A 24,371-nucleotide genomic window follows, 5' to 3' on the forward strand; every position below is an offset into this window, starting at 1 on the left:
TCCACCCCCAATTTCCAATTGGCGTATTTCCAGTTTGGTCACTCGTGTATTCAACTAGCAAACCTAGAAGCTACATTTGATGAAGTGTGAAAAGCATTTCCCTTTACCCATGCCTCTCTGTAATTGAGGAGAGCAACAGTGACCACTTGAAACAGAATTCGGGTTTTAATTCTGTTCATCATCTTAAAACAAGGATTTACAGTCAAATGGAAACCTATAATTGAGACCATCTTTATATACTGTAGCCTTAATAAAGTCAGTATAGTAGTGTTAACATATTTTGAAAATCAGTCATGTTTTTGGACTTATTGATCCCAATGTTAAGAATAAAAGCAAATCAAAAGCAAAATCCATCAACATTATATGCCAATCAATTTAACAAATCATTTATTTTGTTTGGCAAACACGTATTGAGTACTCGGTTGTGTATAAGGCTCTAGGAAGTGTGTTAAAGTAGAAAAAACAAGCTTCCATGTCATACTGGAAACTGTTATGGACAAATATAAGTGACATGAAATTAATAGAAAATGCCTGTCACAAAAAACGGTTAATATAAAATAATAAATATAGGAATGCATCAGAAAGTAAGTTGAAAGTGAGTTGCAGAGTTCAGAGACAATTGAAGTGCTGATGGCTTTTGTGCTGTCTTTGAAACCTAGTAGGATTTTAAGAGGTTAAGAGAAATGTGAGTGACCATTCTGGTGAAGAGAACTGCTGGAAAGGATAGTGTTAGGGACCCAGTGGTAGCCACAGCATAGAGTGCATTGGGTTGCCCCATAGTAGGATGTAATTCTACAAAGATTGTGAAGAGGTTGGAAGTACCTAAGCTAAGGAGTATGCATTTTATTCTGTAGGTACTGAGAGACTGCTTATTACTGTGGAAAAGAGTCTTGTGATCAGAACTATTATTAGAAAGGTAGGAAGAATGAATAGAATTAGGTACATTTCTAAAGTTAGAATATATAAGTTTCCAATTCCTTGCAATACAGAATTGAAGTTAGGCACAATTAAAAACTTCATTCTTGAGTACTGTGTGTGTGTATGTGCATGTGTGTGTGCGTATGCTTGTGTGTACTTATTTGTAATCACACCCCCCTTTTTTCTTTTATCAGGAGAATTAAGCAGTACTTCCCTTAGAGAAATCTTTGCGTATTGTAGGAATATATTATTTCTTTTGTCTTATCAGTTTCATAAGTAATATTAACTTAAGATATAAATAAACCTCACAATTAGAAAATCTTGAAGTGTTGTATAGGGAATTGACCCAGCAAGAGTACCATTTGGATAAGTGCTTTTATGACTGTTTCTCATTCTTTTGCTCTTTGTTGTTAATAAACATTTTGTCTATTTCAGTTGATCATCAACTTTTAAACATTGACATTTTAAAGAATCTACTTCTGCATTGCCATGGCAGTATTTCTCAGCCAACTGAATTGAAAATATTTGATGGTGTTAAAAAATAAGTGTTTCTTTAATTTTCAAACTGATGGTCTTTTTTTAATGTATTCCTTTGAATACAAAGGATTTCCTCATGTTAAACTATTTGGCTTTTGACTCACTATTTGTTTTCATTCCTAAGGTATATCTAGGATTATGTAGTTAATGTAATGAGTTATATTTCATATTATGCTGCCTATTACTTGTAATGTCTTAAATTGAACATAAGTTTGTAGCACAGTTATAAATGCTATAAGGATAGGTATCTGATTACTTCCTTAATGTTTTCTTTTATACTAGATTTCCATATTTACAACTTGCGTAAGTTATTAAGGTTGTCTCTTAATTATTTAGGTAGCACATCTTTGATCTTTGGCTGTTTATTGTCTGTGGGCCTTTTGAAACAATAGGCAGATATCAGTTCATCATTTTTGAGTCTCTGAGTTTTTTTTTAATCATCCTCAGGTGACCACATGGTTTTCTGAGATCCTTAGAACCAGTGAGACAAATTTTGCAGCCCATTGTGATTATTTGGTAGAAATTGGAGTGCTTTCAGAAGTAGAGAATATGCAGCCTTTATATTTACAAAAAAATTTAGGATAATGTATGCATGGTATATGCTGAGGCAAAGAAGACTTATTAGTAAAGTCATGGTGAGGTTTTATTTTATACTTTGGCACACTGTCATCAGTTGCCTTGTAAGTGGATGGTAAAACTATTTAAAATTTTCCTGATTGTGTAGAGGTTTGTATCTTTTTTTTTTTTAACAGTAAGAGAGTTCAGTCATTATTTTTCACATATGGACTCCTGTAGTGGTGCTTATACAATAGGGCTATAAAAGCCTCCATTAAGTCTCAGTCTCATTTAAGACTGGAATGAACTGCTTGAGTTTAAATGAAAATTTTTGTAAGGCCAAGAATTGAAGTCTTTGCATAATTTGTGCCATGCTTTTATTTCACCTCTTGTAATCCAGACAGCTGACCAGTTTTGACTTTGGGTCTAACTACCAATTGTCTTTTCATTAAATAAAGAATCAAGCAGATGATGCCGATACTGGAAAACTAATAATCTTTAGTAATATTGCCTTAATTTAACAGCTCTACATTAATCATACTCCTCCACCACTGTCCAAGAGTAAGGAGAGAGAAATGGACAAGAAAGACTTGGACAAGTCGAGGGAAAGATCCAGAGAAAGAGAGAAAAAAGATGAAAAGGACAGGAAAGAACGGAAAAGGGTTTGTAATTTTTTAAAAACTAGTTTGGAAAGTCATTATATTGTGTATGGTAGTGTGTCCTTGCCTTTTTTAAAGTACTGGTTTGTTGCATGGCAGGCTGATATTTGGTGTTTTAACTGGTATTTTCACCCTAAAATGTGTTTGAATTGAATCTTCTACAGTAGTAAGGATCTTCATTCAGCCTAACAATCTCTCCCAGCTATGCTTGTCTTTCATGTCATTTTGCAATGTGAAAGGACTGACAATACTCTCCAATGCTAGTTAGCTGTGCCCTTGTATAAAAGTAATATTTTAAAACAAAAACATAAACTCTTGATCAATGTAGTTCACAATTCTTGGTTCTAGGATCATTCAAACAATGACCGGGAAGTGCCGCCGGACTTAGCCAAGAGGCGAAAAGAGGAAAATGGAACAAGTAGGTAGAATTATTAATGCTTTCAAAGCTGTTGTCAAACTGAACCGAAAGAGGCTTTCATGATTTTCTTTTATACTTTTAGTGGGGGTTTCAAAACACAAAAGTGAAAGTCCATGTGAGTCTCCTTATCCAAATGAGAAAGACAAGGAAAAAAATAAGTCAAAGTCTTCAGGCAAAGAAAAAGGTGGCGATTCTTTTAAATCTGAAAAGATGGATAAAATCTCCTCCGGTGGCAAAAAGGTAAATTAGGGAAACAGTGGAACAAAAGGCTTTTTCTTAAAAAATTGACTCTTGAGTATTTAGCAAATACTGAGTTAATTTGATAATCAAATAGTCGTTGCTTAATTATTTGAGGGTGGAAGAAGAGGCAGTGGGGGAGGGTTATCTGGGGGAAATTCCAGCCAATTGGGTCCAAAATTATAGGGAGTAGAATTAATCTCTGAAATTCCTTTTCTCTCCATTCCACCCCCACCTGCTTCTATTCATTGAGCTTTACCCTTTACCCTTTCTTTTTGTGTTTTCTTTTATTCCTCCTTGCCAGCAGTGTTTTGGTTTCTTTACATTCATAAGATTAAAATATGGTCACGTGTATTCTTTCTCCCTGATCATTACATTGTCATAAAGTCTTTATTAATTGTGATTTTAAAAATATTTTTATAACATTTTCTCCTAATAAACTTGTGTTTGTAACTCGTATTTGATTTTCAAACTAAGTATAATGTGCATTTTCTTAGATACTCATGGATGATATTCATAATACATTTCATGCATCTGCCATAAAGTAGGCAAGTCATTACTACTAAGGAATAAAGTGTTTCAAAAGCATTATTTTGTACATAGTCATAGTTCTTAAAAGCAGTTTTGGAAAATTATAAGGTAATCATTTTAAAATTTCTCTGTGCTTTGGGGCGCCTGGGTGGCTCAGTCGGTTAAGCTTCCGACTCTTGATCTCAGCTCAGGTCTTGATTTCAGGGTTGTGAATTCAAGCCCTGCTTTGGGCTCTATCCTGGGCATGGAGCCTACTTAAAAAAAAATTTCTATATGTTTTAAAAGTGATGCTGCTCCTTTTAAATAAGTGTTTTTAAATTGAGGTAAAATTAACATAAAAATAGCCATTGTAAAATGTACAATTCCGTGGCATTTAGTATATTTACAGTGTTGTGCAATCATTATGTCTATCAAGTTCCAAAACATTATCATCACCCCAGAGAGAAACCCCATACCCATTAAGCAGTCATTCCCCATTTCCCTCTCCTTTTAGCTCCTGTCAGCTACTAATTTGCTTTCTGTCTCTATGGGCTTACTGGTTTGGGATATTTTATGTAAATGGAATTGCATAATAACGTGGTCTTTTGTGTCTGACTTCTTTCATTTAGCATAATATTTTGAGATTCTTCCATGCTGTAGCATGTATCAGTACTTCCATTTCTTTTTATGGCTGAATAATATTCCATTATATGCATATACCACATTTGTTCATCCATTTGTCAGTTGATGGGACTTTTTTGTTGTTTCCCTTTGGCTGTTGTGAATAGTGCTGCTATGAATGTTCGTGTGCTGCTCTGAAGTGTTTGTTTGAAGACCTGTTTTTAGTTCTCTTGTGCGTATACCCAGGAGTGGAATTTCTGGGTTATATGATAATGCCATGTTTAACTTTTTGAGGAACCAACAAATTTTTCCATGGTAGCTGGACTGCTTCTCCTTCACCAGCAATGTATGAGGGTGCCAGTTTCTCTAAATCATTGCCAACGCTTGTTATTTTCTGTTTTTTAAAAAATTTTTATTAAAATTTTTTTTTATTATAGCCATCCTAGTGGGTGTGAAGTGGTATCTCATTGTGGTTTTATTTTGCATTTCCTTAATGACTAATGATGTTGAGCATCTTTTCATGTGTTTGTTGGCCGTTTGTATACCTTCTTGGGAGAAATCTGTTTAGATGCTGTGGCCATTTTTAAATTGGATTGTCTGTCTTTTTGTTGCTCTGTTGTAAGACTTCTTTATATAGTCTAGATATTAGACCCATATGAGATGTATGATTTGCAAATATTTTCCCCCATTCTGTACATTGTATTTTCACTTTCTTGCTAGTGTTCTTTGATGCATGAAAGTTTTTGTTTTTGACTAAGTCCAATTTTTTTCTTTTGTTGCTTGTGCTTTTGGTATCATTAAATACGTTTTTGAAGAAAAATGTATGGCTGGTGGGTTATAAAAAGGGATTTGGAGCTGATTTTTATATTTGGTTTTCCCTTCCCAAACTAATTCCACCATTCCTTATAGGAGTCCAGGCATGATAAAGAAAAGATAGAAAAGAAAGAGAAACGGGACAGTTCAGGAGGAAAGGAAGAGAAGAAACAATATCCTTTTCATCTTATTGGAGTTTTTAATCAGTGTAATGGAAAGCTTTGATACTGGTCATGTTTAGAATTGTACCCTTGTAGTATGTGGTCTGAATAAAGTTTAAGGGCTTTATTAGCTTTTAAATAGTCTCTTCAATTAACCCTCTCAAATGTACGAAATGCGGAAGTGGGAGACTTGATACATTTTTTTTTTAAACTACTGTGGTGACTGTGAGGTGGTTTTATGCCGTCAAGGGATTTCGATTCTCTCTGGTTGTATTACTACTGAGAGGAAGAAAGGGAACAGGGAGTCCCTTGGGCCGGGGGCATGGGAATTAGAAGGGCAAGATGATGCAGCAGATGAGCAGAGCTGGTGGAAGTTGCGGCTACCAGGCTGGTCAGAGCCAATTAGGCCTGCAAACTGAAGGACTGCACTAAAAATTGAGACACCATTCCTTTTTTTTTTCAAAGTTGTTTTCCCTTAATTTGTCATCTACTCATAAGTCCTCGGACAAGCACAGATAATGAAGACTTTCAATCAAGGTGAGTGTTTTCTCACCTCCTTTCATTTAAAGATAGAAATATGAAACGAGGTCTGATAATGTTGAAGAAACTAGATCCATTTTGCAAGGTGCAACTTGAATTTTACACCTAACTCTTAATGGCCAGGTCTTCAGGTACAGATGCAAAACAAGATTCACAGTTATTTTTAAGCTGCTTTCATCTTAAGCTTGCTGTTAGCCATGCAGGGTTTTTTTGTTTGTTTGTTTGTTTGTGTTTTTTAGCACCAAGATGTATTTAAGAACATCTGGCTTTCTCTTCACCACTCATTCCCAACTTCTCTGGATAATTAATCACCTTTTTTTTTTTTTAAGTACCTATAGCCTTGTGGGTGGTGCTGATATCTGCACTTTACAGGTGAAGAGCTTGAGACTCTGAGGGGTTAAGTTGAAGAGGCTAGCAGAGGTATTAGCTGACAGAGCCAATATTCACAACAAAGGTTTTCTTGCCCTTTAGTGTTCTCTGTTCCTCTTTTTGCCTTTTCCTGCAGATGTGTTACCCAGAAATTTTTGTTCTAAGTTTTTATGCCTCATTTGCTACCACAGGCCATGTTTTGCAAGGCCAGAAAATATGGTCTGTGCTTTTTGTTCTGGAATTTAAAATATGCAACTTCATTTTCAAGGTAATTCTACCTTGTATGAGATTTAAAGTGTCTAACCATCTTAAATAAATTATATGTGTACAGTAGTTCACTTTTAGTGAAGAGAGTGTTCAGAACTTAAGATAGTTTTTTTTGAGCACTCAGGTTGTCATCTGAATAGCTCTTGTTTGGTGATGTTTTACGATTATTGAGGTTTATAGGATGATTTACCCTCTACATTTAATTGAGATGGCTGTATTTGAAGTTGTCAACTCTTTTTTAGCCCATTTTCTTGCTTCCTTATTAGCCATCATTATAAAGTATACTTTATATTCACCTCTATATACTATATAAAGTATACTTGCTATCTCCACCCTCCCCCTAATATTATTTGCTGCTGCTTTTATGAAACTAGAGAGTTAACTAAAGCTATTTACAGTTGAATTAAGAGTCAGAAATGTGTGAGAGCCCGTTCTGTGTAAGGGTATGAGTGTTAGGGTATGGATTTTGTCCCATTTATTTTGACTGCAGAACAGGCCACCTGGGTAATGTCCTAACAAGTGGTGTGTGCCTTTTCATTTTTGTTATTCTCTGCTTGTTATCTAAGTAGTAGAATAGGCTAAATGAGAATTATGAGAGAACACTTAGAATTTAGTAAGTTTTCTTGAAAACCTTTAGAAAGATTGCCCATTCCTCAGTTCTAGCAAACTAGCTCTCTTCCCTAGCAAACTATAAACTCATCTCCTTTTTTTTATTCTTCACTTTACTTTCTTTTATTTTGGCATTTTGCTTTTTACTTCTTGCTTTCACGTGGTCTCCTTATTAAAGAAAGCAAAAAACTTACTACGTACATCTTTATTAGGAATGGGTCAATCATTGTGACTGACCACTTTCATTGTGATTTTATATATTCTCTCTTTACTTAGTACCTAAATATTATTTTTCAGTATGTGAAGGTTTTACTACAGATTTCTTTTGAGTTCTTATTCACATGGGCCATGGATTTGTATTTTACCTCTTTGGATAAACTTTCAGGACCAAAGGCATGAAAAGACTGGTTTGGGTATTAAATGTTAGATTAGTGGTCTTGTAGCAAACCTTCTCAATTCAGATATCCTTTTCAGATATATTTGGCTTGATGTTCATACTGTTAAATTTTTTCCTGACAACCACGTCCTGTACTTTATCCTTGGGCAGACTCTTAATTTTTTTGAGGCTCTGGTTGATTTTTCCTTTTTCTGGCTGTTCTGGCTGCCTCCTTCTATTTGGGTACATTCTAGGATTGGTCAGGTCTTTCTCTTGTTCTTCTTGATCCTTTAGAAATCTCATCATTTCTGATTGGCACCATTTACCTTTAGGCTACTTCAAATCTGCTGCTCCCTTTTTAAGTTATTTTACATTCTACATAAAAGAGAGCTGCCGCATAATGTCACATTTCCATGATTCAGAGATGTTATTAATTGTAAGATCCACTGTTGCTTTCTAGAACTTTTTTTTTTTTTTGAGAAGAGTGGATAGGGAAATGACATTGATTTGTAAATATTGCCCTGATTTCAGGAAAATTAAAATGATCACATTAGAGATAAGAAAATATAATATATAAATGTGACCCAGATTAGATTGCTTCCAAAGTCTTCTGTTGTCTTTTCCTATCTCATGATTTTTAGTTGTAAAATCCTTTCTCCTTGTTCTCTAAATCTTCTGTTACTTATTATTGCTAACGTTTTTGTCCAGATTGATCTTTCCTCTCCTTGAGTTAGTCTCTTGAACACTACTAGTTGCTGTGCCTTTAACTTTTTCCCCTAGTTTGATCTCTAAAAACTCCTGCCAATTGAAATTTTTCTCTTCAAACCAGGTTCCTTTAGCATCTCAATTTTAATTTGATATGTGTGGTCCTATGTTGAGTGTCAGGTTTTAGCTAACTTTTGAGAGTCCTTTTGTGAACCAGATGCTGTACTGAGACTTGGCTCCCAGACTGAGAAGCTCAGTCTTCTTTTACTTTGATTCTTGATTTCAAAGAACATTAGCAGTTAAGCTCTATCCTACCCATATGTATTTGTGGTATACTACATTCATGTTCTAATCCTCTGCTCCAATGAGGCCTAATCTGTTTTACAGGTCCTTTTCTCACCTCCAGTATCATAGGTGTAACCTAATTCTTTTATCCTTTAAACCACATTCTGCCCAAGGACAAACTCTCAGCCCCTGGGCAGAATGTGGCCTGTTAAATGTACTTTCTTGGCCTCACATAATATTTAACTTTGTTTTAATCAATATGATAAAGTCCAAATTTCAGTTTCTCTTGAAGAATTGGAACATCTGGCAACTCTGTGTCCAATTTCTGCATGGTAACAATCAGCTGGGCACCCTAGGTGCTGCCCCCCTTACATAGAGAATGGGTCTTTTTTAATTTAATAGTTACCTCAGTCAGTCCCCACCCAGCTTACTTCATTTGTTTACATTATATACTAGCCTCTGTAAACAACTGATTTTGCAGTTCCTGTTCTGAACCTTTTTTCTTCAGTCCATACTTGACCTCTTACGTGCTCAAAGATTGCTTATCTTAAGAATGTGTCACCATGGTGAAGCGCAGTCCTAGGTCCTGGTAATACCCGTTGTGGAGTGGGGAGTGTTCAGTTAAGTTTCTTTCTTAGTTTCCCATTGCTTATATGTGGGCAGCTTGCCTACAGAATCTCAGTCACAGATTCCTATGTAATATATGAGTATGTTACATATCCCTCTCCTTAGATTGTGATCTTGTCGAAGGCAGAAACTTCATCCTTTCCTTTTAATCAAACAACCAGGTATTTTTCTTTATTGCCTGCTATGTTTCAGATACTCAGTTAACTCTACAGGGAGAGAGCTATGTGCAGAAGTATTATGTATATCTCTTTGGGATTGATGAGAAAGAGCACTGGACTTTTTTTTGCCTTCAAAGTTCACTGCTAGCATTTGGTAGTATCCTGTTTAAGAAGAGTTTGCTTTGTATGTTACAACATATTTTTGAGGGCGGGTTTATTTTGCTTTCATTTAGGTCTGTATGTAGTAATCATTAAATGCATTCAAAAGTTTTGTTAGGAGATTGAAATGATAGACACAAACTATTTTTCTCTTCATTTCCATCATTTATACTCTTCAGTGGGTGTGCATTCTTTGCACTGATATTCATAGGTTACCAAAAAGTTGGACAGAATAGGAGGAATTTTCTCTTTTCTTTCTCTCACATAGGGTGGACCAAATATTCACTAGGTGCTGTGCTGTTTTTATTAGGATTTAGGCATGAGCACCTAGAAGAGGGCTCCCATGCCACATTTATCCCTGAGTATGACTATCCCTTATTCCTATGCTTTTATCCTGAGAGGGACCCGTAGGTCTGCTAAGATTGAGTTCAACAGAATCCCAGTTTTAATTCTTTGTTATATTTATCTACATGGACCATCTCAGGAAGTATGTTTACTATGATAAGAACTCCTAGGTAGCAGTAGTATAAGGAGAGTAAATGGTGGAGTAAAGTGGAATTAAGATGGCTATCCCTATATCTACTATACCTATATCTTCTCCTATATCTACTTTCTTCTTCATAAATGTTCATTTGACTTTTTTAACTGTCAGCTTCATCCATATATGCCTTTCTGCTGTGTGTTTGTGTGTGTGTGTGTGTAATAGGATCACAAAATCCTGATAAATTCAGAAACTGGTAGAAATGAAGGGAACCAGATTCTCAGATGCCTCCTTTGAGGTGAAGACACTTAACCCAAAGCAATCTTATTAATTCTGTGGGCCTGTGTTTTCTAGTTTCTCTAAAAAAATTGTGTGTGTTGAAACATTTCTTAGGATCTTTTTGGTGAATTTGATCATAAAATTAGAATATGTGTTTGTTTATAAGGGCATACCTTGGATAAGAAGACTGAATTTATATTTGCTTTGCTTCTCTATTTTGGTCAGTGGTCTAGCTTTTCTTTTCTCCAGACCACTCTACTTTTCAGACTTGCTTCTTGCTGTCACAGCTCTGTATAAAGTAACATCATTTAAAACTAGCTGCCTCAGCTCTGAGAGCATGCTCTTCAAGGGCATTTCGTGCATAGTTTTCTGATGCCCAGAAGGAGGGTATGGTAGAACTAGGGAAATTGCAACTTTACTAATACAACAGGGCCAATTTCTAGGCGGGGGGGGGGGGGGATTGGGGGAGGGAGGACGAAAACCTCAGGATGTCCTGCCCAGCCAGATAATACCTAGTAGAAGGTGATGTTTTTTAAGGTAATCTTGTCTCTCTGCAAGCACAGTATTACCAGTGCAGTTGATAGCACTGACAGAGGAGAGATGTCTAGGATGTAGGACAGCCAGCTCTGACCCAGCCTGAAGTAGAAGCCCTGTGAAACTCAGCAGTCCTAAGTATGAAAAAGATCTGTGTTATCTCTTGGATTTGGCACCTGTGCTTTCCTATTTACAATTGTTAGAGTGGCACATATTTAAAAAAATAATTAAGAAAACAATAACCTTAGGAGAATGTTTCAGGTAATGTGGTATAAACGCATTGTTAATGAGAAGAAAATAATTACTCTGCTGGAAGATAGAGTCCTGAAGGCTGAGTTTGGCACTGTTTCATCACTACATGACTTTTCTTCTTGATGGCAGTTCTTTCTGAAGTTCACTGAAGTTGGGGCGGTTTTCAAGTTTGTAATCCCAACACTTCAACATTGTATTGGTAAATACGCTCTGGACACTGCTGAGAGACTGACATCCAGTATCTTCTTTCCACTTGCTCTTGTGCCTGCTGATTTGTCATTCCAGGGTATGGACAGACCCCTAAGCTGAAGGTCTCCCAGAGGAGGATGCCAAAGCTCCATGCGTCACTCTCAGAACGATATCTCCCATAATTAAGAGCTTCTGGTGCTGTCCATTTAATGGGAATCTGCTTTAAGTCAGAAGATGAATATACACCACCATCCTCTTGACGAGACATTCCAAAGTCACTGATTTTCAGAACATTATTTTCACCTCCAGGCAGTTTCTTGCAGCAAGGTCCTTGTGTATACAATTTTTACCCGAGATTCGCCATCCAGAAGCAGCATCTAATGAAAATTTCACTAACTGTTTTAGTTCATCCTTCTTTCTCAGAAAGGAGAGGAAATCGCCTCCTGGAACCAGTTCTTAATGATATAGATAGGCTGTATTTGTGTGCGAACTATAAGTTTGACAATATCGGGATGGTTATATTGCTTGAGGATTTTGGCTTCTTGTAAAAATTTTAATTTCAGTTCCTGGGAAAGATCATCTTTACATGTTTTAATGGCAACATCAGTTTTATCCCTTAATGTGCCCTTAAGTATGTCAGCAAAAGTTCCCTTGCCCAGTAATTCTACTGTGATATCATCATGATTGAGACCCCCATTTCTTATTCTAGTTATGGCAATACTGAAATCATGATACTCTTTATTGCAACACTTTCCTTTTTCTTTTGCTTTTGCAATTTAAAAACTTGAGATAAAATTTACATAACAAATTTTGCAATTTTAAAGTGGTTTTTAATATATTCACTATGTTAATAGCCATCACCACTAATTCCAGAACATTTCCATCAACCCCAAAAGAGACCCCATATGTATTAGCAGCCGTTCCCAGTTATTCCTTCCCCTCCCCTGAAACAACTAATGTACTTTCTGTTTCTGTGGATTTACCTGTTTTGGACATTTCATAAAAATGGAATCATGCAATATGTGGCCTTTTGTATCTGGCTTCTTTCACTTAGCATCATGTTTTCAAGGTTCATCCATGTTATAGCATGTATCAGAACTTCATTTCTTTTTATAACCAAGTAATGCTCCATTGTATGAATGTGTACCACATTTTGTTTATCCATTCATCAGTGATGGACAGGAAAAATGATTTTTAAGTATGAAAATTGTAAGCTCAACATTAGTGTATCCACAGTTAATAATTGGTAATGTCAAGGTTATACATGGTGTGAACAGAATGCTGTATAGAAATGATGTGTAAATTATTTGCCAGCATTTCATGCAAGTGTGATTACTTCCCAAGGCCCTTCTAGCTCTGGTTTTATGAAATATGTGTATGTAGTATTTTCGTCAATAAAGTTTAATGCTTTAAGCATTAGTTTAAAATTTTGAATGAGAACAATGTTAGGCAGATACGAAGTTATTTGCCACATGTTGTAATGATCATGTTTTGAATTTATTTCAGTATGCAGTATTTGAAAATGTCAGTACATAAAGGAAAGGAAATGAGTATAATTAAGTCAATATATTTTTAAAGCAATTTTTATAATTTAGCAGACATTGCATCTTAATATAAGTCACTATTAAAATTGTGTCCTTGTGAAAAATGTGATGTCATTTTTCTTTTTTTTTGTTGATCATGTAAAATTGGTTCCTTTTCATTGCTCTGTGTTCTGTTTACGTTTGACAAGCTATTGCTTGCCCCTGTGGAATATTTTCTTGTTTCTCTTTCATTTTATCCTCCCCTCCCCTCCCCAACTTCTCCCTCTCTCACAGACAAAATATTCAGTGGTGTTTTTTTTTTTTTAACTCCTCCTAGCATGCCTATCTTTAATGGTTTCTGAGAGGGGGAAGTGATGAGAAATACACAAATATTTCATTCTTATCTAGGGACTTAATTCAAGCCTTTGTTATTGATAGAACTCATTGATTTTTCTTTGTTTCTTAAATCTTCCTTCTTTCCTTCCTTCTTGTTTTCCTTCTTTCCTCCCCTCCATTCCTTCCCTCCCTGGTTTCTCCTTCCCTCTCTCCCTCTCTCTGCCCCTTCTTTCCATAACAACACCCCCCCCTTTCTTTTCCCTGTGTCCTTCCTTCTCTCTTCTTCCTTTCTTATCTATCAATATAATCACTTTGTTTCTTTCAGGTGAGATTGGAATGAAATTGTTCAGCTGTGACCAGAAATTAATTTTCCTGAGTAGATTGCCGAGAATTATGAATCAAGAGGGCCCATTTGCATCTTCTTAAGTTATTCAGTTATCTGCTTTATTGCTCCATGCCGAAAACTTAAAATTGTTGAGTTGTGCATTACTGTATTTAACTTGTTGCTTAGTTTCTACATGTTTATTTTCAGTAAATGGCTGAAAGTGTTAACTGTTCCATATTTTTAGCACAATGTGCTGCATACAGTTCCCAACAAGCAAATAAGGTTACATGTGTACAGAATTTCACTTTAGGTTAATAACTAAATATTGCCTGGGTTTAGTTGTTTTGTTTTTTTTTTTTTCAATATGAAATGCTTCCTTTTTATTGTTTGAAACTGAAAATAAACAATTATTGAACCATTTTGAATTTACCTCATTTTAAAACTCAGTTTTAATTATTTGGCCTGTTTTTAATATTAGTCACTAAAAACGAAGTGGGAGCAGTGTCTTATGCAATGCTTAGGAATCATTTTATATAGTACATGTACAACATTAAAACCTGTTTAAAAAAAGAAAAAGGTACCAGCATTCACTTGTCCCTTGCCATTTTTTCTTGTAATTATGTTAGACAAATCTGGGGGGGGGGAGGGAACCAAAAGTTAATTGTGTTTTAATTCTACAGCTACAGAAGCTTTGTATTGCTGAACTTTCGTCTGGAAAAGTTTCACAGTGACATTTTTAAAAGAAAATTTTTTTATCTACTGAATTCTACCAGTGTAACCTTTTTTCTAAATAAACAATAGTTTTCTCAAATGATTGTATATCATTGTGTATATTGTTGCTTATTCACAATAACTTAGTGAAGATAGTTTAGTAAGGCTCCTAGCCTTTTTCATTTCTTAGTCTGATCTACAGTGTTTTCAAATGATATCTCATCCAATAATATGAAAAAATCTTACTTGTTAACCTCTGCACCTGGGGTAAACAGTGGGTTGTAATCATGCCTAAAATTATCCATTTACTCTTTAATTCTTTGGAACTGATGATATCTATGCAAATTAAAATTTTTTTTTTTTTTTAGAGAATGACAAGGCTATAATTTTTTTAAAGGATTGAGAAATGCTGAGCATATTTGAGAATTGGCATAGGGATATAAATCTTGATGCCCCTTTTCAGGTAATTGTAATTTGCAAAAATTGATGAACACAGTAATTATGGGAGAATGATCCATTCAGTGACTATTGAGCACCCGTAATGTGCCTGGCATAAAAAGAAATTACGCATTGTTAAAATGATTTTGACATTGAGAAAATAGCTATGGTTCACCTCAGAATCATTTATCTGAAATATAGCAGGGAGGAGCTCTCCAGTTATGTTGCATTCACATTTTAAAGAATACATGATTATGAGTTTGAACCAGAAAGATCACTACTTGCTTAGGATCAGGATCTATTCTCCTTGTCCCTCAAATTAATTGAACACAGGTGAACTTTGGTTGTATCCTTGCTAGAAATGCATTGAGGATGGAAAATACTAACTTTGTATTTAACTGTGCAAAAATAATTTATGTTGGAAGTAGGAAATCTGTATTTGTGTAGTGATAACTATTTTTAAGCATCTACTCTGCTCTAGGTACAATGGGGTATTAAGACCTAATTCCTGTACCTGGGGTGCTTCCAGTCTAGCTTGAGATAAGGGCCGAATGAGTGCTATTGGGGGTCAGCAAACTATTTCTGTAAAGGACTGGATAGTAAATATTTGAGACTTTATGGGCTGTTTATACCCTGTTGGAACTGGGCTCTGCCATTATAGCATGAAAGCAGCCATAGGTGATCCATAAATGAATAAGTATGAATGAGTTCTAGTAGAATTACATTGACAAAAAACAGCTGTAGAGCCTCCTAGAGAATATTTATTTTAAAAATATTTGAAAAAAAATTTGAGTGTCTCTTATGCACCAGAGGTACATCCTTGAGCAATACAAAGTCCCTGCTACCCTTGTAACTTCCATTCTAGTCAATGAAGGCAAACAAATAATGTTGGATGGAGGGAGGTCCTCCTAGGAAATCTAAATCTGGGTGGGGCAGAGTTTATTGTTCTCTATATAGAGGGATCATGTAGAATGAAGAGGTGCAAAGCAGAATATTTTGAGGCAGTTACCATACTATGAATATTTTATTACTAAATAATACGAGCAGGTGCCATCCCTAATCACTCCACCCCCCAAGTTTTGAGCCTTTTACATGAAAATCATGTAATACAGGATTTCTCTCTCAGGAACTAGGATCTGAGCTGTAGTGACTGGTGTCTTAAGCTTGCCATCTTTTAGAAAGGAGTTCTTACCTTTAGGATCATAAATGGAGGATATCTATAGGACCACCACCACCCCCCACCGAAATTTTTGTGGAATGTGTGTTTTTCTAGCTTTCAGTTCTCAAAAAACTTTTAAGTTGGCAAGTTTTTTTTCTGGGTCTTGATCCAAAGAACTGTATATAAACACATACAAGTAACCCTGGACCTGTCTCTCTTGAGCTGGTGAGAAGTTGGAAGACAGTCGTCTGTCCATCTGTGTTGTCTTAAATGGTAGGGGCAAAAGTTAGAGTATCTTGCTTTGTCATTATACAAGTGATTTGTAGTTTATTGTTGGAAAATCACTGGTCCATGCTACATGGCTATTTTCTATTTCCTGGAAGCACCTTAGTCTGGAAGCAGCTTAGACAAATGGAAATTTCTAGCAGCCTTATTTTTTTTTCCAGCAATTGTGTAATTGTTTTATTTCTACCCTGCCATGTTCCAAAAAGGATTTATGAAAAAACATACTGTACAGTATTTAAGAAGTAAATGAGAACATTTGATTGGGTGAAATTAATACCTAAAATGAATTTAACACCCTAAAATGTTGTGTACACCTGGGCGATATATCAGTTCTGAGAAACCTGATAGGCCACACAGAGAAGGTGTGATTTCTTAGTTAGGAATTACAGTGTCCATGAAATAAAAAGCTAGTCATGGGGAAGAACATTTTCTGGTAATGTAGCCCAAAAGAAACTTTCCTTTGCATTCATGTAAGAAAAAAACCCTGCCTTTCTAGTAAACAAAACGAAAAGGGTTGTATCTTGTCGCCCTAAATATTAGATGATGGCCAACACCTCAACTCATACTGGTGAGTGTATTTCTACAAGGACACCAAAATATGTGGTCCAGGCACCCAGGTCTCTGATGATTTGGTTCGTCCAGGAAAACGTTTTTGATTATTCAGGACAGGTTTTCTAAACTAGGATTTATGATGGCCTTACTTTTCACAAGCATGTTTGTAAAGATCAGGAAATTCATATGACCGTAGTTTGATTTCCATGATACAAGTAAGATAAACAAGATCTCATTAGTTTAAAAGCTGTGCCTGGCCTTTGGTATTTTGTTTTTATGGATACTGATCTCTAAGGCTGCCTTTTAGGTAGAATGGAGCTTATAATATTAGAGCCACTTAATGTTCTGTCTTATCACTTATCAGAAGCATGGTTTAAATTTTTTTTTTTTAATTGAAGTAACATTTCTGGAGACATTGTCAGGGCCAAAGATTTTACTGGGCCTAGAGCTGAGAAGAAAAAGAGGAGCTGCTTAAGAGATGCTAATTCATGCTAGTTGCATACAGATTGTTGTATTTATAAATGCAAATTAATATTTGCATTGGAAATGTGACTGAAGGAAGTGTGACAACCTGAGAAGATCTGTATTAGTGTAAGAATAATTGCTTTTTATTTCTGATTCTTAGGTACTGTTTTAAGTTCTAATGACCACATCAATCAGGCTAACAAAGCTTAATTCCTTTGATGTGTTGTTAAATGGAGGTGTTTAGTGGAAGAAGAAAGGAAGATTTTGAACACAGGGCACATAAATGGCATCATTGCAAGTCAGAAGTAGCCTTTATTTAAGGGATAGGAGCTAGAAAATGACCTGGTACTTAATCTCCAGCTTAAAACCTCTGATTTTTGTCATATGACAGCTAGATGTCCTTGGATTTGAATATCAAACTGAAAAGAGCTACTATCACCCATGTTCCCACATTTTAACTGGAATGATATTATTGTACTATATTCAAGTCCTTCATGATCCTGATTTCATGCAGTCTGTTAGGATACTTATCTCCTAGGGTTACACAGATCATCATTATCAAAGTACATTTATGAAGTGTAATTAGATATGCCACTGCTAGTTACTGTTATGCAGAAACCTTTTGCACTTTCCAGGATGATTGATCCATCCAGGACACCAATAATAGAGAAAAGATCAAGCTTACAAGATACAAGCAGGAAATGAAATGTAAAATGAGTAAGGTATTCATATCACATGCAACTGGGGTCCTGTTACATTTTAAGATGATGGTGAGTACTCAGGGTAAGAATGACCTCAGACTAGGTGTGATTTAGGAAGACTTGCTCTCAATTGGTTGATTTGGGAAGACTTCAGGAAGGATTGGATGGTCAGGAAGCCATTCTATCAGGTGAGAGAATGTTGAACTTGGAATTCAGACCCATTTTTGGTATAGTGCAGAATCCTTGAAGCCAACCCATTCTGCTAGCACAGGATTGGATCATACCTGAAAGGCAAATACTTCCTCTTTGATACTATCCCATGCTGCCTCAAGACTTTTGCCTTTTTTTGGTCTTTATTCATGACTGAGTCTGACATCACCAATCTTTTATTGCTTTAATCAATCAGTGTTAATCACATTTTTCGTATCTTTACAGGTAATTGAAAAGTTACTACCTTTGTGTCAAGATGATTTCTCTTATCTGTTTCCTCTGAGTGGGGATGAGCTCCACTTAAACTTCCTCACGTGGTCTTCACAGTGCCCTTTTGTTAATGAATTAAATCTAACAATACATTAAGGCACATAAAGAAGACCTAGTAGTGACAGGTACTCAGTAACTGTTAGCAATTTTTATTGCTAATATTATTAGTGATATATAGTGATAATATTTATTGCTAATATTACTAGTGATAATAGTAATAATATTTATACAAGTAGTTCACAAATGGAATCATCAGGATTAGAATTAATTGGGAAACTTGAGGTTCCACATTTCCAAATATACTGAATTAGATTATTTTGGGGTGGAGGCCTGGAATATTTTTTAACATAGTTCCTCAGGTGATTGTAATGTAAGGACAATATTTGTGAATTACAGAGTTTAACCAGCCTGCAATCCTGACATCTCTGTTCTTACCTCTTTTTTTTTTTTTAAAGATTTTATTTATTTATCTGACAGACAGAGATCACAAGTAGGCAGCGAGAGAGGAAGGGAAGCAGGCTCCCGGCTGAGCAGAGAACCCGACGCTAACCCAGGAGAACCCAGGACCCTGGGATCATAACCTGAGCCTAAGGCATAGGTTTTAACCCACTGAGCCACTCAGGTGCCCCATCTCTGTTCTCGCCTCAAGTAGAAACAGAACCCATTCAGAGGGTTCTTATTTCTGAGGGTAGTAAGTATTAGGCTCCAGGGAAAACTCATCTTTGGCAAGAAGTATTTTAAAGGTAAGAGCAACAGCCTCTTTCCTGGGATCAGAGTTCATCAACTCTGCTAGCCCATGCTGCTCTTGCTCACTCTGACCCCCTGCCTTCTCTAGCCTACCTTCAGTGACCTTCCTGGATCTAACCTCTTGTTAACCTAGACATATGTTGTCAACAAGAATCAACTACTAAGGTAAGATGTTTGGAGTTCAGAGCTGCTTTTGATAACTAATTGTACTTTCAAGAACCTTTAACTTTCATCTGCAGTGATTGACTTTCCTATGGTTGTGTTCAGGGCTGGGTTTTGTTCTCCATTCCTTACTTTTCCTTGCATTATATCCTGATGTTTGTGGGAGGGGGTTGCATAAGTTTTTAATAATTCAGTTCTATAAATTTCTCCCTAACCACTGCTCTGGCTGCATCCCACAATTTTAATATGTGGTATTTTCGTTTCCATTCAGCTCAAAATGTTTTCCAACTTATGATTTATTCTTTGACCCATGTGTTATTTAGAAGTGTTTTAATTTCCAAATATTTGCAAAATTTCCCAGATACCCTTCTGTTATTGATACCTAGTTTGGTTCTATGGATCAAAGAACATACTTTGGATTATTTAAATTCTCTTGCATTTACTGAGGCTTATTTTATGGCACAATAGCTGGTCTACCATGCTGAATATTCAGTGTACACTTGAAAATAATGTGTATTCCATTTTTGTTGGATGTAGTCTATAAATGCCAATTAGGTTAAGTTGGTTAGTGGTGTTCCAAATCTTCTGTGTCCTTGCTGATTTTCTGTCTGCTTGGTCTGCCAGTTATTGAGAGAGGTGTATTGTAATTTATAATTATAATTGTGGATTTATCTTATTTCATGTTTTGGTTTTGTCAGTTTTTGTTTCATGTATTTTGAAACCTTGTGATTAGGTGCATGCATATTTGGGATTATATACTGTTGGTGAATTGACCCCTTTATCAAAATGAAATATTCTTCTTTATTTCTGATAATATTCCTTATTTTAAAATTCATGTCAAAATTAATGTTTGCCTAGCTTTCTTTTTTTTTTAAGATTTTATTTGTTTATTTGAGAGAGAGAAAGAGCACAAGCAGGGGAGCAGTAGAGAGAGAGGGAGAAGCAGGCTCCCCACCAAGCAGGGAGCCTGATGCAGGACTCGATCCCAGGACTCCAGGATCATGACCTGAGCTGAAGACAGACACTTAAACATCTGAGCCACTCAGGCACCCTCTAGCTTTCTTCTGATTCAATTTTCAGGGTATATTTTTTCCATTCTTTTTTTTTAAATATTGAAAGTAGATTTCTTGCTTATTAATCCAAGTTGACAGTCTCTGCCTTTAAAAAAATAATTAAGGTTAATTTATTTATTATGAGAGAGAGAGAAAGCATGCATGTGTGAAGGGGGAAGGGAAGGAGGGAGAGCTAGAGAATCTCAAGCAGACTCCCTGCCAAGCAGGGAGCCTGATGTGAGGCCCTATCCCATGACCCCAAGATTATGACCTGAGCAGAAATTAAGAGTCAAACACCCAACTGACTGCACCTCCCAGGCACATCTATCTGTGTGTGTCTTTCTGTCTGTCTATCTATCAATCTGTGATCTTCCTGCCAGCATGGGGCTCAAACTCATGACCTGAGATCAAAAGTTGTATGCTCTACCAACTGAGTCAGCCAGGTGCCCCAACAATCTCTGCCTTTTAATTGGGGTATATAGACAATGCATTTAATGTCATTATTGATATGATCATATTTAAATCTGACATCTTGCTATATATTTTCTATTTGTCCCATCATATCTTCCTTTTTTCCCTGCCTTCTTTTAGGTGGATGGTCCTTCAGTTTCCTCATTGGTAAAATGAGGCTAATAATAACAGCCATTTCATAAGGTACTCCTAGGGATTAAATGAGATAATATTTTAAAAGATTTATTTGTTTGAGGGAGAGTGTGTGCACAAGCAGGGGGAGGAGCAGAGGGAGAGGGACAAGTAGACTCTACACTGGGTGCAGAGCCTGAAGGGAGGCTCGATCCCAGGACACTGAGATCATTTTTTTAAAAAAGATTTTATTTATCTATGACAGAGAAGGCATAAGTGGGGTGGGTGGGGGGAGGTGGCAGGCAAAGGGAGAATCAGGCTTCCCGCTGAGCAGGGAGCCCGATGTGGGACTTGATCCCAGGGCTCTGGGATCATGACCTGAGCCAAAGGCAGACACTTAACAACTGAGCCACCCACGCATCCCAGGACCCTGAGATCATGACCCGAGGCAACATTAGAAGCTCGACCAAGTGAGCCACTCAGGTGCCCCAAGTGAGACAGTTTATTACATTGATGCTTGGCACATATTTATGTAGAGCTTAGTAATTTTTTTAAATCAAAGGACAGAGAACTCCTTAGGATGTGAACTCTGCAAAGGTTTTCGGTTCTGGAGCTATTATGTACATACACAGGTGAGTTAGGTAGTCGTCTACAGGAGTAGTTTGGGCACTGAAAGGCCCTGATTCCAAAATATCTCTTCGCTACTGGCCAGCTGTGGTGTGTGGAATTTTCACAATTAAGGATTTTATAGGAACTTTTGGAGATGTGCATATCCATTAAGAAAGTCATTATGGGAGCGGTCAATTTTCTCACGAGCACTGAAGCACAAATTATTTCGGATGACCCCATCATGCTCCCGTATTCCCTAGGAAAACATTGAGAATTTTTTTTTAGGTAAAAGTCAGAGAAAGGGACGCAACCTGATGCTGGGGGAGTACCACGGTGGGCAGCTTGGATGGCTCCTTGAAGGTGAAAGGAGAGATGGGAGTATTGCCCAAAGGGACCTGGCCCAGTTGGTGGTTTTATCTTGTACCGGTTTGTGAAGTTAAGCTTCTGGTTTTCGTATTTGCTGCTTTCCTCCAGTTTCATTGTAAGAGAAATATGTCACAATTGATATTTAATTGTTAGATCTTTGCAGTAGTTGACTTGGTCATACTTTATATTTTATTCACTTCCAAAAGATGAGGTGGCTGGTTTGGAAGTCTAATTGGTAGTGGATTGGGAACAGTTGTGCTTTCCCATCTTTTGCTTCTTCATTGAGGATTTGTTTGGTTTCTGTGGATTCTTCAATACTCATCTAGACAATAAGCTTCAGAAGTGCAGGACTTTTGTTTAATGCCAGCACCTACCACATGGCATGGGGTACTCAATAAATACTTGACCCAGGGGTGCCTGGCTGGCTCAGTCAGTAGACTGGTTCTGAGGTAGCTCCATGGTTGGGGTAGATTAATAATCTGTAGGCTTTTGCAAGCTGGTCTGAGACACCTCACCACCCTTTTTATAGGAAAATATGTTCTGATTTCCCAACAGTTGGCATGCAAATAAATTTTGGAACACAACTCATTGAAAAATTAGAGATGATTGGTAGGCTAATTCATCCATGCTTTTTTCACCAGGAACCCCAAGTAAAGAGATTTTCAGATTGTCTGTATATAACTATGAGTGCCACTGCTTTTCTTTAACTCTGGACAAATAGCAGAGAAGAGAACGTTTTTCTTTTCAAGGTTAATATAATTATTACTAAAATTTTATTTATTTCTTGCAATTTTTTAAGAGAAAAGAGTGGAGGGAAAGGGGGAGAGAGAGAATCTTAAGCAGGCTCCATGTCCAGCTCATGAACCCAACATGGGACTCAATCTCGCAACCCCGAGATCATGACTTGAACTGAAATCAAGAGTCGGACACTTAACCAACTGAGCCACTGAGACCCCCAATGTTGATATAATTATTTTTGATGGAATATGAATTGGCTAAAAAAAATTCTTTCTGGGGGGGTCTGGGTGGCTTAGTTGGTTAAACGTCTGCTTTTGGCTCGCCTCATGATCCTAGGTCTTGGGATCGAGCCCTGCATTGGGCTCCCTGCTCAGTGGGGAGCTTGCTTCTTCCTCTCTTTCTGCTCCTTTCCCTGCTTGTGTTCTCTCTCTCTCTCTCTGAAAAATAAAATCTTTTTATAAAAAAAGAAAATTCTTGGGGCGCCTGGATGGCTCAGTGGGTTAAGCCTCTACCTTCAGGTCATGATCTCAGGGTCCTGGGATCGATCCCCACATCGGGCTCTCTGCTCAGTGGGGGGCCTGCTTCTCTCCCCCCCCCCGCCTGCTTGTGATCTTTCTCTGTCAAATAAATAAATAAAACCTTTAAAAAATTAAAAAAAGAAAAAAAATTATTTCTGGTTACTTTATTTTGGTGGTAGTATCATTATTTTGGGAAAGATACTAGTTTAGAGCAACTTAAAAAATAATTGGAGTTCAAATTTTTTCAAATACATTTTTTTCTCTTTATAATCAAAATAACACTCATTGAGGCAATTTACGTGACAGATTTCCCAGGGTCTCTTTCATTGTTCAGCTTTGTTGGCAGACATAAAATGTAGATGTCTAGTGTCTTAAGAACCAGAATAGGCTAACCTTTGAAGAAAGAACATTATGGGTAAAGATATCTGCCAGAGGGACCTTTTATCCTGTCAACTCCCAATTATTTTAGAGCTGGTATGTTGAAAGATGAAGTCATTAGGAATATTTTAAGAGCCATATCTCACTGCTCCCTGTGGGATATGTTCAGGAAAATTCTGACTCTGCCTACTGGCCCAAATAGAGTTTAAACTCTTTCTCAAAGTAAGAAATACTTTGCATTCTTTGTCTTGGTGAAACAGCTGCTGAGGTATGAAATAATTGGTTTGCTTTTACGGCTAGTAAGAAAGCTTCCTTAGGACATTTTTAAACCATAGGACGTTTTTAAACCATAGTTCAGTTAACAAAAGTTCCACTTACCTCCAGCATTTGAACATATTTAGTGGCTTAACCGAGATACATGCTAAAATTAAAGTGGCAAATGAATTTCCATTAAAGTTCTGATTCATGTAGCTTAGGTAGATATTAGCATTGTTAACAGTATTTTTTAAAAAGATTTTATTTATTTATTTGACAGACAGACATCACAAGTAGGCAGAGAGACGGGGAAGCAGGCTCCCTGCCGAGCAGAGATTCCAATTCGGGACTTGATCCCAGAATCCTGGGATCATGACCTGAGCTGAAGGCAGAGGCTCTAAAGCTCTGAGCCATCCAGGCACCCCAACAGTATTTTTTTTTTTTTTGAGGAAGGATGGTAGGACATTTTATTTTAGCAGGGAGGGAGAGCAGGGTTGGTCAGGGAGGAAGTGAAGTAAGATGGCAAGCATTTTAAGTTTGTTTATTTATTTTTTAGTTATCTCTACACCCAAGGTTGGGCTTGAACTCATGGCCCTGAGATCAAGAGTCACATGCTCTTCCGACTTCAGTAAGCCTGGTGCCCCAAGATGGCAAACATTTTTATAGGCGCTAAAATGAAGCATAGTAACCATTTTCTGCCTCCCACCCTTTTTAACCAAAGGCCTTTAGG

At 36.8% G+C, this 24,371-nt stretch overlaps 1 protein-coding gene and 1 pseudogene across 17 annotated transcripts in view; one reads left to right on the forward strand and one right to left on the reverse strand.

The window, feature by feature from the left end:
- The window catches only part of THOC2 (THO complex 2), a 113,898-nt gene extending 99,636 nt beyond the window's left edge, over positions 1-14,262 (forward strand). For 8 of the 17 annotated variants that reach the window (XM_013061215.2, XM_004762038.3, XM_004762040.3 and 5 more), the window contains exons 34-39: positions 2,535-2,672; positions 3,018-3,087; positions 3,170-3,327; positions 5,365-5,441; positions 5,921-5,966; positions 11,356-14,262. In XM_013061215.2, coding sequence (XP_012916669.1) covers positions 2,535-2,672; positions 3,018-3,087; positions 3,170-3,327; positions 5,365-5,441; positions 5,921-5,948 — 471 coding nt within the window. In that variant the 3' untranslated portion in view covers positions 5,949-5,966; positions 11,356-14,262. Of the gene's footprint in view, positions 1-2,534; positions 2,673-3,017; positions 3,088-3,169; positions 3,328-5,364; positions 5,887-5,920; positions 5,967-11,199 lie in introns of those variants that run through there. The other 9 variants (XR_006603034.1, XR_006603033.1, XR_200152.3 and 6 more) reach the window with 7 other exon arrangements.
- Positions 11,173-21,866, reverse strand: LOC106006761 (annotated as a pseudogene).
- Between the last annotated feature and the right edge of the window lie 2,505 nt (positions 21,867-24,371).

This window comes from Mustela putorius, unplaced genomic scaffold (assembly GCF_011764305.1).
Source record: "Mustela putorius furo isolate JIRA1106 unplaced genomic scaffold, ASM1176430v1.1 tig00003901_pilon_pilon_pilon, whole genome shotgun sequence".
Classification (NCBI taxonomy): domain Eukaryota; kingdom Metazoa; phylum Chordata; class Mammalia; order Carnivora; family Mustelidae; genus Mustela; species Mustela putorius.